General features: G+C 49.6%; 1 protein-coding gene across 10 annotated transcripts in view; it reads right to left on the bottom strand.

Moving 5' to 3' along the window:
- LOC110530753 (rho GTPase-activating protein 12) overlaps nt 1-14,565 on the bottom strand; it is a 112,493-nt gene that overhangs the window by 7,028 nt on the left and 90,900 nt on the right. For all 10 annotated transcript variants that reach the window (XM_036986461.1, XM_036986460.1, XM_036986463.1 and 7 more), the window contains 6 exons: nt 12,090-12,171; nt 6,061-6,162; nt 3,460-3,558; nt 3,179-3,281; nt 2,842-2,961; nt 2,505-2,603 (listed from right to left, as the gene is read on the bottom strand). In XM_036986461.1, the coding sequence (XP_036842356.1) occupies nt 2,505-2,603; nt 2,842-2,961; nt 3,179-3,281; nt 3,460-3,558; nt 6,061-6,162; nt 12,090-12,171 (605 nt within the window). The remainder of the gene's footprint in view (nt 1-2,504; nt 2,604-2,841; nt 2,962-3,178; nt 3,282-3,459; nt 3,559-6,060; nt 6,163-12,089; nt 12,172-14,565) is intronic.

The following is a 14,565-nucleotide window of genomic DNA, read 5'->3' as shown; positions in this document are numbered from 1 at the left end:
GTAAACACAGGCACCATCATAGATATTATTCTAAAAAAAGTGCCCTCCAAATACACCTCTGCTGTCTTCAACCAGAATCTCAGTGATCACTGCCTGCGTCCGTAATGTGTCTGGGGTCAAACGACCACCGCTCATCACTGTCAAACGGCCATGCTTTCCACCTGGCTACCCCTACCCCGGCCAACAGCCCTGCACCCCCCACAGCAACTTGCCCAAGCCCCCCCCAATTCTCCTTCACCCAAATCCAGATAGCTGATGTTCTAAAAGAGCTGCAAAATCTGGACCCCTACAAATCAGCCGGGCTAGACAATCTGGACCCTCTCTTTATAAAATTATCTGCCAAAATTGTTGCAACCCCCATTACTAGCCTGTTCAAACTCTCTTTCATATCGTCTGAGATTCCCAAAGATTGGAAAGCTGCCGTGGTCATCCCCCTCTTCAAAGGGGGAGACACTCTAGACTCAAACTGCTACAGACCTATATCCATCCTACCCTGCCTTTCTGAGGTCTTCGAAAGCAAAGTTAACAAACAGATCATCGACCACTTCGAATCCCACCGTACCTTCTCCGCTATAAAATCTGGTTTTCCGAGCTGGTCATCGGTGCATCTCAGCCACGCTCAAGGTCCTAAACAATTTCATAACTGCCATCAATAAGAGACAATACTGTGCAGCCGTATTCATCGACCTGGCCAAGGCTTTCGACTCTGTCAATCACCACATTCTTATCGGCAGACTCAACAGCCTTAGTTTCTCAAATGTTTGCCTTGCCTGGTTCACCAACTACTTCTCTGATAGAGCTCAGTGTGTCAAAACGGAGGGCCTGTTGTCTGGACTTCTGGCAGTCTCAATGGGGGTGCAAAAGGATTCAATTCTCAGGCCGACTCTTTTCTCTGTATACATCAATGATGTCGCTAATGCTGCTGGTGATTCTCTCATCCACCTCTACGCAGACGACACCATTCTGTATACTTCTGGCCCTTCTATGGACACTGTGTTAACTAACCTCCAAACGAGCTTCAATGACATACAACTCTCCTTCTGTGGCCTCCAACTGCTCTTAAATGCAAGTAAAACTAAATGCATGTTCTTCAACCGATCACTGCCCACACCTGCCCGCCCATCATCACTACTCCACTAATATGTGGACAACTACAAATACCTAGGTGTCTGGTTAGACTGTAAACTCTCCTTCCAGACTCACATTAAGCATCTCCAATCCAAAATCAAATCTAGCATCAGCTTCCTATTTCGCAACAAAGCCTCCTTCACTCACGCTGCCAAACATATGCTCGTAAAATGGACTATCCTACCTATCTTACACTTCGGTGCCAGAGTCTCCTGGAGCGGAGAAACAAGACAAGGAGAAAGAGCACAGAGACTCTAAGAAGAGCCGAGGTCAGAGCATCATGTCTGTCTGAGACCACTCCTCTTTGTCTACTAAGGATGTTTCTGTTCATCATTATAGGTCAGCAGTCCAGGACTAAAAGATCACTCAATGGAGAACCATTTACAAAATAGCCTCCAACACTCTACTCAGCAAATTGGATGCAGTCTATCACAGAGCCATCCGTTTTGTCACCAAAGCCGCATACACAACCCACCACTGCGACCTGTATGCTCTCGTTGGCTGGCCCTCGCTTCATATTCGTCGCCAAACCCACTGGCTCCAGGTCATCTGTAAGTCTTTGCTAGGTAAAGCCCCGCCTTATCTCAAGCTCACTGGTCACCATAGCAGCACCCACCCGTAGCATGCGCTCCAGCAGGTATATTTCACTGGTCAACCCCAAAGCCAATTCCTCCTTCGGCCGCCTTTCCTTTCAGTTCTCTGCTGCCAATGACTGGAACGAACTGCAAAAATCACTGAAGCTGGAGACTCATATCTCCCTCACTAGCTTTAAGCACCAACTGTCAGAGCAGCTCACTGATCACTGCACCTGTACATAGCCCATCTGTAAATAGCCCATCCAACTACCTCATCCCCATACTGTTATCTATTTAATTTATTTTTGCTCCTTTGCACCCCAGTATCTCTACTTGTACACTCATCTTCTGCACATCTATCACACCAGTATTTAATTGCTATATTGTAATTATTTCGCCACTACTGCCTGTTTATTGCCTTACCTCCATTATCCTACCTCATTTGCACACACTGTATATAGTCTTTTTCTACTATATTATTGACTGTATGTTTGTTTATTCCATGTGTAACTCTGTGTTGTTGTTTGTGTTGCACTGCTTTGCTTTATCTTGGCCAGGTCACAGTTATAAATGAGAACTTGTTCTCAACTGGCCTACCTGGTTAAATAAAGGTGGGGAAAACATGGTGATGGATACAGAGGGACACAGAAAGGATTTAAGGGCACCGACCGACGGCCGAGCCGGGGCTCCAATCCCTGTTGCCAGGGTCAGACAACTGAGTCAGACATTCAACTCACCACACTACTGTTACAATGAGAGACAACGGAGTCAGACACATTCAGACAGGAGAAGCACACATACCGTTGTTTTCCACGTGGTCGATGCACATCGTGACGAAGCTTGGCACGGCCGTGTTCTCTCTCTGACAGAGGTCACTCAGACTGCAGCCAAACACCTGGTCTAAGACACACAGGCATCAACAGGGTTATTATTACAGAGGTCCAAAGTACTCCGCTACTGGAAAACAACAGGCCCTTTTCTGCTGACCGTCTGGTAACCGTCTGGTAACTGTCCAGGTTTCCCAGAAATCCAGGTTGGAAGCTTCTAGAGGTTCTGTTTATTTCCTCTTCCAGCCTGGATTTCAGAAAAACCTGGGGAAGTTAACACAGTTCCCCAACCCTACTGCTCTTTGTAATACCTTTGATGTAGCCCTTGTCTCTGACTGTCTGCAGAGTGGGTCTACGTGTCAGAAACTTCTTCAGCTTGATTCTGGTCTTCTTGTTGTCCGACGCGTCCATACTGGTGGAACTCTTCATGGCTACAGACCAATGACAACGGGAGATGACTTAACAACCTGACACACATAGGGACAGTTTCCTGAACACAATTCAAGCCTAGTCCTGGACTAAAAATCTATTTTCTAGAGGTTCTCCATTGAGTGATCTTTTAGTCCTGGACTGCTGACCTATAATGATGAACAGAAACATCCTTAGTAGACAAAGAGGAGTGGTCTCAGACAGACATGATGCTCTGACCTCGGCTCTTCTTAGAGTCTCTGTGCTCTTTCTCCTTGTCTTGTTTCTCCGCTCCAGGAGACTCTGGCATGTCCTCCTCTATGGCCTCATCTGACTCCCAGGCCTACAGTAAGGCATGTAGCACACAGACAGACAGACAGACAGACGCACAAAGGAGACAGTCAAGAACACACAGAAACAGGTAGGCTACCTTTGGACTGGCCAAATGACTAAACATGACAACTCTGCCAGTACAAATCAGACGTGTGTGTGTGTGTGTGTGTTTGTGTGTCCAGACTCACGTGTGTGCTGATGGTGTCCATCAGTGCCCTGTACCAGTCATTGATGACGCCATCGTTCTCTGACTGGATCAGCAGCTCTGTACTCTGATGGGTTTTCACCTGCAAAGAGAACAAGAAGTTTTATTTTTTATTGAATATTTAAAACATACAATCTACTTGCAGTGAAGCCGCTAAACAACTACATCACATTAGTCATCTAACAGAGTCCCACCCAGAGCGAAACACAGAAGCAACCAGGGTCAACACCCAGCTCAAGGGCACGTTGACAGATCTCCCAGAAGTTCAAAAACGGGGACCCGAAAGATCCCAAGATCCTCTAACAGTTCTCCAAGAGCTGCCCCTCAACCATCCAAGACCCCCCCCCCCCCCAGTTCCCAAAGAGCTGCCCCTCAACCATCTGAGACCCTCCACCACAGTTCCCAAAGAGCTGCCCCTGAACCATCCAAAATCCCCACCCCAGTTCCCAAAGAGCTGCTCCTCAACCATCCAAAATCCCCCCCCCCCCAGTTCGCAAAGAGCTGCCACTCAACCATCCAAAATCCCCCCCAGTTCCCAAAGAGCTGCCCCTCAACCATCCAAAATCCCCACCCCAGTTCCCAAAGAGCTGCTCCTCAACCATCCAAAATCCCCCCCCCCCCAGTTCGCAAAGAGCTGCTCCTCAACAAAGATCCCCCCCCCAGTTCCCAAAGAGCTGCCACTCAACCATCCAAAATCCCCCCCAGTTCCCAAAGAGCTGCCCCTCAACCATCCGAGACCCCCCCCACAGTTCGCAAAGAGCTGCCCCTCAACCATCCGAGACCCCCCCCCAGTTCCCAAAGAGCTGCCCCTCAACCATCTGAGACCCTCCACCACAGTTCCCAAAGAGCTGCCCCTCAACCATCCGAGACCCCCCCACAGTTCGCAAAGAGCTGCCCCTCTACCATCCGAGACCCCCCCCCCCCCCCCCCCCCCACAGTTCCCAGAGAGCTGCCCCTCAACCACCCGATACCCCCCCACCAATATGTATTGACATTCATATTGCACTGTACAGTTTTACCTAAGGATTGGAGATCAATGAAACTGGGTATCAGTCTACTCACTACCCAAGATATTTTAACCCAACGTCCCCCTCAGAGTTATCAGACTCTAAAACATCCACGCACTATTGATTATCCTCTAGAATACTGTTCAATACACATAGGTCGACAACAATAAGAGCTACGATGCTAATGCTAATGTGTCACTGAGTAGACTGATACCCCATGTCATTGATCCACATTCCATAGGTAAAGCTGTACAGTGAAATAAGTATGCCCCCAATGCAACTCTAAAGTATAATACAGCCAGTGTGATTTCAACAGATTTTTTTTCAAATGAACAAATTGTCTTTTGTTGATTTTATATAACATTCCAACCTCGTTTAGCATGATCTATTAAATTATGGCATAATTCTACTATTTGAATTCATTTGCATAACACATCATGTTGATGATGTTTTACTGGTAATGGGGACATACGTAAATGTCAACAAAATAACCTTTTGGTCAGTGTAGTGTGTGTGTGTGGTCTTTATTTAACTAGGCAAGTCAGTTAAAGAACAAATTCTCATTTACAATGACGGCCTACCCCGGCCAAACCCGGACAACGCTGGGCCAATTGTGCGCCGCCCTAATCACGGCCGGATGTGATACAGCCTGGATTCGAACCAGGGACTGTAGTGATGCCTCTTGCACTGATATGAAGTGCCTTAGACTGCTGCATCCATGTGTGTGTGTGTTAACTATTTAACTGTACTAGAATGCTTAAAAGGTCACAATTTTTTTTTTATTCGTTATCGGTATCGTTTTTGGGGGGGTGGGGCAAGGAAAATATTGGATATCGGTATCGGCCAAAAACACCTGCACAACATCTGCCTCAGGAAAACAGGCATTAGCTGTAAAAACACTGCTCCTCTGTGTCTTTCAAACTTACTTTTTGTTTTATTTTGACTTTAATTTTTTAAATCCTTCTTTCCCCTGCCCAGAAACTCCACTCCCACTCCACATCCCGACCCTCAGCCCATCTGCTGTCTCGACCTCTGAAACATCGGCTATCAAAAGCCAACTGACATTTACTCCTGAGGTGCTGACCTGTTGTACCCTCTACAACCACTGTGATTATTATTTGACCCTGCAGGTTATCTATGAACACTTGAACATCTTGAAGAACAATCTGGCCTTAATGGCCACGTACTGTTATAATCTCCACCCGACACAGCCAGAAGAGGACTGGTTACCCCTCAGAGCCTGGTTCCTCTCTAGGTTTCTAATCTCCACCCGACACAGCCAGAAGAGGACTGGTTACCCCTCAGAGCCTGGTTCCTCTCTAGGTTCCTGCTTTCTAGGGAGTTTTTCCTAGCCACCGTGCTTCTACACCTGCATTGCTTGCTGTTTGGGGTTTTAGGCTGGGTTTCTGTACAGCACTTTGAGGTATCAGCTGAGGTAAAAGAGCTTTAAAAATTATTTTGATTTGATTTGCACATTCTATACTCATAGTGCTATGGCTGTATGTGTCTGAAGCAGCGTTGTGGCCCTGAAAGAACTGGGGACATATGAATGTTTTGTAGTGTCAGAGCCCTCTCACCTCAATGACATGCTTCTTGCTGGACTTGTCCTTGGAAGCCCATTCTATAGATCCTCCTCTCAGGTCAACAGTGAACTCTGGTTTAGACTGGTTCCCTCCAAACTACAGGAAGAGAGCAGAAACACAAACAGGATCTTGTCAAACCCACTGTCAACCCAGAGGTCTCTGTTGTGTCTTAGAGAGTCATCCACTAGACTACAGCTGAATCACTTGCTTCAGTCTATAGGCTTGTGTCCCATATGGCACCCTATTCCCTATATAGTGCACTACTTGTGACCTGAGCCTTATGGGGTAGAATAGTAGTGCACTATATAGGGAATAGGGTGTCATATGGGACGCAAGCCTATGAAACCCACTTCCTACATGGAACCCACTGACTTGACCTGCTGACCCCTCCCACTTTAAGGATGCCAACCTACAGTTGTGTCTGACCTACCCCCTCCCTCTTCAAGGATGGGGGGAGAGGAGGGATGGGGCGGAGAGGAGGGATGGGGCGGAGAGGAGGGATGGGGGTAGAGGAGGGATGGGGCGGAGAAGAGGGATGGAAGAGAGAGGAGGGATGGAGGAGAGGAGGGATGGAGGAGAGAGGAGGGATGGGGGAGAGGAGGGATGGAGGAGAGAGGAGGGATGGAGGAGAGAGGAGGGATGGGGGAGAGGAGGGATGGAAGAGAGAGGAGGGATGGGGGAGAGGAGGGATGGAGGAGAGAGGAGGGATGGAGGAGAGAGGAGGGATGGGGGAGAGAGGAGGGATGGGGGAGAGAGGAGGGATGGGGCGGAGAGGAGGGATGGGGGAGAGGAGGGATGGGGGAGAGGAGGGATGGGGCGGAGAGGAGGGATGGGGGCGAGGCGGGATGGGGAGAGGCGGGATGGGGGAGAGGAGGGATGGGGGAGAGGAGGGATGGGGTGGAGAGGAGGGATGGGGGAGAGGAGGGATGGGGAGAGGAGGGATGGGGCGGAGAGGAGGGATGGGGGAGAGGAGGGATGGGGCGGAGAGGAGGGATGGGGGAGAGGAGGGATGGGGGAGAGGAGGGATGGGGGGAGAGGAGGGATGGGGGGAGAGGAGGGATGGGGGAGAGGAGGGATGGGGGGAGAGGAGGGATGGGGCGGAGAGGAGGGATGGGGCGGAGAGGAGGGATGGAGGAGAGAAGGGATGGAGGAGAGAGAAGGGATGGGGAGAGGAGGGATGGGGGAGAGGAGGGATGGGGGAGAGGAGGGATGGGGGAGAGGAGGGATGGGGGAGAGGAGGGATGGGGGGAGAGGAGGGATGGGGGGAGAGGAGGGATGGGGCGGAGAGGAGGGATGGAGGAGAGAGGAGGGATGGGGGAGAGGAGGGATGGAGGAGAGAGGAGGGATGGGGGAGAGGAGGGATGGAGGAGAGAGGAGGGATGGAGGAGAGAGGAGGGATGGAGGAGAGAGGAGGGATGGGGGAGAGGAGGGATGGAGGAGAGGAGGGATGGAGGAGAGAGGAGGGATGGGGGAGAGGAGGGATGGGGCGGAGAGGAGGGATGGGGCGGAGAGGAGGGATGGGGGTAGAGGAGGGATGGGGCGGAGAGGAGGGATGGGGCGGAGAGGAGGGATGGGGGAGAGGAGGGATGGGGGAGAGGAGGGATGGGGGAGAGGAGGGATGGGGGAGAGGAGGGATGGGGGAGAGGCGGGATGGGGGAGAGGAGGGATGGGGGAGAGGAGGGATGGGTGAGAGGAGGGATGGGGGAGAGGAGGGATGGGGGAGAGGAGGGATGGGGAGAGGAGGGATGGAGAGGAGGGATAGAGGAGAGGAGAGATGGAGAGGAGGGATGGGGCGGAGAGGAGGGATGGGGCAGAAAGGAGGGATGGGGCAGAGAGGAGGGATGGGGCAGAGAGGAGGGATGGGGCAGAGAGGAGGGATGGGGCAGAGAGGAGAGATGGAGAGGAGGGATGGAGAGGAGGGATGGGGCAGAGAGGAGGGATGGAGAGGAGGGACGGGGCAGAGAGGAGGGACAGGGCAGAGAGGAGGGATGGAGAGAAGGGATGGAGAGAAGGGATGGAGAGGAGGGATGGAGAGGAGGGATGGGGCGGAGAGGAAGGATGGGGCGGAGAGGAGGGATGGGGCGGAGAGGAGGGATGGGGGAGAGGGATGGAGAGGAGGGATGGAGAGGACGGGGGGGAGAGGAGGGATGGGGCGGAGAGGAGGGATGGAGAGGAGGGACAGGGCAGAGAGGAGGGATGGAGAGGAGGGATGGAGAGGAGGGATGGAGAGAAGGGATGGAGAGAAGGGATGGAGAGAAGGGATGGAGAGGAGGGATGGAGAGGAGGGATGGAGAGGAGGGATGGAGAGGAGGGATGGGGCGGAGAGGAAGGATGGGGCGGAGAAGAGGGATGGGGCGGAGAGGAGGGACGGGGCGGAGAGGAGGGACGGGGGAGAGGGATGGAGAGGACGGGGGGGGAGAGGAGGGATGGGGTGGAGAGGAGGGATGGGGGAGAGGAGAGATGGGGGAGAGGAGGGATGGGGGAGAGGAGGGATGGGGCGGAGAGGAGGGATGGGGCGGAGAGGAGGGATGGGGCGGAGAGGAGGGTTGGGGCGGAGGGATGGGGGAGAGGAGGGATGGAGAGGAGGGATGGGGGAGAGGAGGGATGGAGAGGACGGGTGGGGAAGAGGAGGGATGGGGCGGAGAGGAGGGATGGAGAGGAGGGATGGGGCGGAGAGGAGGGATGGGGCGGAGAGGAGGGATGGGGCGGAGAGGAGGGATGGAGAGGAGGGATGGGGCGAAGAGGAGGGATGGGGGAGAGGAGGGATGGGGCGGAGAGGAGGGATGGGGCGGAGAGGAGGGATGGGGCGGAGAGGAGGGATGGAGAGGATGGCTTTCACTTCAGCAGTGATGACTTTGAGGAAAAGATCATGATCATTAGAAAGCAAATTACAGACTCTTCTTTAAATCTGCGCATTTCTCCAAAGCTCTGTTGTCCTGAATCTGCACAACACTACCAGGACCTAGGATCAAGGGAGACAAGTTTTTTAATACTATATCTCTTGACACATTTTTGAAAATAGTCTTGGCCTCTAAACCGTCAAGCTGCATACTGGACCCTATTCCAACTAAACTACTGAAAGAGCTGCTTCCTGTGCTTGGCCCTCCTATGTTGAACATAATAAATGGCTCCCTATCCACCGGATGTGTACCAAACTCACTAAAAGTGGCAGTAATAAACCCTCTCTTGAAAAAGCCAAAACTTGACCAAGAAAATATAAAAAACTAAATTGGCCTATATCGAATCGCACATTCCTCTCAATTTTCTGGGAAAAAGCTGTTGCGCAGCAACTCACTGCTTTCCTGACGACAAATAATGGATATGAAACGCTTTAGTCTGGTTTTAGACCCCATCATAGCACGGAGACTGCATCCGTGAAGGTAGTAAATTACCTTTTAATGGCGTCAGACCAAGGCTCTGCATCGGTCCTCGTGCTCCATTCTTTTTTAGAGATTATAAATTGGTCAACACGGGTAAATTCAGGCCTGGTTTAGATCTTATCTGTCGGAAAGATATCAGCTTGTCTCTGTGGATGGTTTATCTTCTGACAAATCAACTGTACATTTAGGTGTTCCTCAAGGTTCCGTTTTAGGACCACTATTGTTTTCACTATATATTTTACCTCTTGGTGATGTCATTTGGAAACATAATGTTATCTTTCAATGCTTTGCGGATGGTCACACAGCTGTACATTTCGATGAAACATGGTGAAGCCCCAAAATTGCCCTCCCTGGAAGCCTGTATTTCAGACAAAAGGAAGTGGATGGTGGCAAACTTTCTAATTTTAAACTCGGACAAAACAGAGATGCTAGTTCTAGGTCCCAAGAAACAATGAGATATTCTGTTGGATCTGATAACTAATCTTGATGGTTGTACAGTCATCTCAAATAGAACTGTGAAGGACCTCGGCGTTACTCTGGACGCTGATCTCTCTTTTGACGAACATATCAAGAATATTTCAAGGACAGCTTTTCTTTCATCTCCGCAACATCGCAAAAATCAAAACCTTTCTGTCCAAAAATGATGCAGAAAAATTAATCCATGCTTTTGTCATCACTTATAGTTTAGACTACAACGATGCTCTACTTTCCGGATACCCGGATAAAGCACTAAATAAACTTCAGTTAGTGCTAAATACGGCTGCTAGAATCTTGACAAGAACATTTGATCATATTACTCTAGTGTTAGCCTCTCTACACTGGCTTCCTGTTAAGGCTCAGGGCTGATTTCAAGGTTCTACTGCTAACCTACAAAGCATTACATGGGCTTGCTCCTACCAATCTTTCCGATTAGGTCCTGCCGTACATACCTACACCTATGCTACAGTCACAAGACGCAGGCCTCCTTACTGTCCCTAGAATTTCTAAGCAAAGGCAGGGCAGGGCTTTCTCCTATAGAGCTCCATTTTTATGGAATGGTCTGCCTACCCATGTGAGAGACACAGACTCGGTCTCAATCTTTAAGTCTTTATTGAAGACTCATCTCTTCAGTAGGTCCTATGATTGAGTGTAGTCTGGCCCAGGGGTTTGAAGGTGAACGGAAAGGCACTGGAGCAACGACCCGCCCTTGCTGTCTCTGCCTGGCCGGTTCCCCTCTCTCCACTGGGATTCTCTGCCTCTAACCCTATTACGGGGGCTAAGTCACTGGCTTTACTGGGGCTCTTTCATGCCGTCCCTAGGGGTGGTGCTTCACTTGAGTGGGTTGAGTCACTGATGTAATCTTCCTGTCCGGGTTAGCGCCCCCCCCTTGGGTTGTGCCGTTGCGGAGATCTTCGTGGGCTATACTCGGCCTTGTCTCAGAATGGTAAGTTGGTGGTTGGAGATATCCCTCTAGTGGTGTGGGGGCTGTGCTTTGGCAAAGCGGGTGGGGTTATATCTTGCCTGTTTGGCCCTGTCCAGGGGTATCATCGGACAGGGCCACAGTGTCTCCCGACCTCTCCCGTCTCAGCCTCCAGTATTTATGCTGCAGTAGTTTATGTGTCGGGGGGCTAGGGTCAGTTTGTTATATCTGGAGTACTTCTCCTGTATTATCTGGTGTCTTGTGTGAATTTAAGTATGCTCTCTCCAATTCTCTTTCTTTCTCTCTCTCTCGGAGGACCTGAGCCCTAGGACCATGCCCCAGGACTACCTGGCCTGATGACTCCTTGCTGTCCCCAGTCCTCTGCTGCTCCAGTTTCAACTGTTCTGTCTGTGGCTATAGAACACTGACCTCTTCACCGGACATGCTGCCTGTCCCAGACCTGCTGTTTTCAACTCTCTAGAGACAGCAGGAGAGGTAGATACTCTGAATGATCGGCTATGAAAAGCTAACTGACATTTACTCCTGAGGTGCTGAACTGTTGTACCCTCGACAACCACTGTGATGATTATTATCTGACCCTGCTGGTCTTCTATGAATGTTTGAACATCTTGGCCATGTTCTGTTATAATCTCCATCCACCACTCAGAGCCTGGTTCCTCTCTAGGTTTCTTCCTAGGTTTTGGCCTTTCTAGGGAGTTTTTCCTAGCCACCGGGCTTCTACACCTGCATTGCTTGCCGTTTGGGGTTTTAGGCTGGGTTTCTGTTTCAGCACTTTGAGATATCAGCTGATGTAAAAAGGGCTTTTTCAATACATTTGATTGATTGATTGATGGGGAGAGGAGGGATGAGGGATGGAGGAGAGGAAGGACAGAGGAGAGGAGGGATGGAGGAAGGAGGGATGGAGGAGAGGAGGGACTGAGGAGAGGCGGGACTGAGGAGAGGAGGGATTGAGGAAAAGAGGGGCACCACTCACCCAGCTGGTCCCACCCCCCTGGCCTTTAGCAAATAGCAGACACCACTCACCCAGCTGGTCCCGCCCCCCTGGCCTTTAGCAAATAGCAGACACTACTCACCCAGCTGGTCCCACCCCCCTGGCCTTTAGCGAATAGCAGACACCACTCACCCAGCTGGTCCCACCCCCCTGGCCTTTAGCGAATAGCAGACACCACGCACCCAGCTGGTCCCGCCCCCATGGCCTTTAGAGAATAGCAGACACCACTCACCCAGCTGGTCCCGCCCCCCTGGCCTTTAGCGAATATCAGCGAGGAGCCCTGGAGAACCGTCCAGGAGGACGTCCAGTTCTTCCTGTAAACACACAGACATAAACAACACACAGACATAAACAACACACAGACATAAACAACACACAGACATAAACAACACACAGATATAAACAACACACACAGATACAAACACAACACACAGACATAAACAACACACAGACATAAACAACACACAGACATAAACAACACACAGACATAAACAACACACAGACATAAACAACACACACAGACATAAACAACACACAGACATAAACAACACACAGACATAAACAACACACACAGATACAAACACAACACACAGACATAAACAACACACAGACATAAACAACACACAGACATAAACACACAGACATAAACAACACACAGGCATAAACACACAGATACAAACACAACACACAGATACAAACAACACACAGATACAAACAACATACAGACACAAACACAACACACAGACATAAACAACACACAGATACAAACACAACACACAGATACAAACACAACACACAGATACAAACACAACACACAGATACAAACACAACACACAGATACAAACACAACACACAGACAAACAACACACAGACACAAACACAACACACAGATACAAGCACAACAAACAGACATAAACACAGACACAAACACAACACACAGACAAACAACACACAGACACAAACACAACACACAGATACAAGCACAACAAACAGACATAAACACAGACATAAACAACACACAGATACAAACACAACACACAGACATAAACAACATACAGACATAAACAACACACAGACACAAACACAACACACAGACATAAACACAGACATAAACAACACACAGACACAAACACAAAAGACACAGACATAAACAACACACAGATACAAGCACAACAAACAGACATAAACGACCCACAAACACAAACGACACACAGACATAAATAGACATAAATAACACACAGACATACAGTGGGGCAAAAAAGTATTTAGTCAGCCACCAAGTGTGCAAATTCTCCCACTTAAAAATATGAGAGAGGCCTGTAATTTTCATCATAGGTACACTTCAACTATGACAGACAAAATGAGAAAAAAAAATTCCAGAAAATCACATTGTAGGATTTTTAATGAATTTATTTGCAAATTATGGTGGAAAATAAGTATCACACATCATGCTGAATCAACGACCACTTCATATACAGCCGGTCCGATATCACTCCCTACCCATTCCCTAGGCCATAACCCTTCACTGTTTCCAGATCTGTAAGGTGGAAGCAATATGGGGGGTTCAACTTGAGACAGGCTGGTTGTGTTGCCCTGAAGGAGCAGTTTTTCTACAGGTGTTCTCATCCTGTTTCTATCCTAGTCCAGTACAACTCACCCTACCTTCGGAGGGTGTTCTCATCCTGTTTCGATCCTAGCCCAGTACAACTCACCCTACCTTCAGAGGGTGTTCTCATCCTGTTTCTATCCTAGCCCAGTACAACTCACCCTACTTTCTGAGGGTGTTCTCATCCTGTTTCGATCCTAGCCCAGTACAACTCACCCTACCTTCGGAGGGTGTTCTCATCCTGTTTCTATCCTAGTCCAGTACAACTCACCCTACTTTCTGAGGGTGTTCTCATCCTGTTTCGATCCTAGCCCAGTACAACTCACCCTACCTTCGGAGGGTGTTCTCATCCTGTTTCTATCCTAGCCCAGTACAACTCACCCTACTTTCTGAGGGTGTTCTCATCCTGTTTCGATCCTAGCCCAGTACAACTCACCCTACCTTCGGAGGGTGTTCTCATCCTGTTTCGATCCTAGCCCAGTACAACTCACCCTACTTTCTGAGGGTGTTCTCATCCTGTTTCGATCCTAGCCCAGTACAACTCAGCCTACCTTCGGAGGGTGTACTCATCCTGTTTCTATCCTAGCCCAGTACAACTCACCCTACTTTCTGAGGGTGTTCTCATCCTGTTTCTATCCTAGTCCAGTACAACTCACCCTACTTTCTGAGGGTGTTCTCATCCTGTTTCTATCCTTGTCCAGTACAACTCACCCTACTTTCTGAGGGTGTTCTCATCCTTTTTCTTTTCTAGTCCAGTACAACTCACCCTACTTTCTGAGGGTGTTCTCATCCTGTTTCTATCCTTGTCCAGTACAACTCACCCTACTTTCTGAGGGTGTTCTCATCCTGTTTCTATCCTAGTCCAGTACAACTCACCCTACTTTCTGAGGGTGTTCTCATCCTGTTTCTATCCTAGTCCAGTAGAACTCACCCTACTTTCTAAGGGTGTTCTCATCCTGTTTCTATCCTAGTCCAGTACAACTCACCCTACTTTCTGAGGGTGTTCTCATCCTGTTTCTATCCTAGTCCAGTACAACTCACCCTACGTTCTGAGGGTGTTCTCATCCTGTTTCTATCCTAGTCTAGTACAACTCACCCTACT

The sequence above is a fragment of the Oncorhynchus mykiss genome, chromosome 8, assembly GCF_013265735.2.
Source record: "Oncorhynchus mykiss isolate Arlee chromosome 8, USDA_OmykA_1.1, whole genome shotgun sequence".
Lineage (NCBI taxonomy): Eukaryota > Metazoa > Chordata > Actinopteri > Salmoniformes > Salmonidae > Oncorhynchus > Oncorhynchus mykiss.
This window is presented reverse-complemented; position numbering and strand designations above follow the sequence as displayed.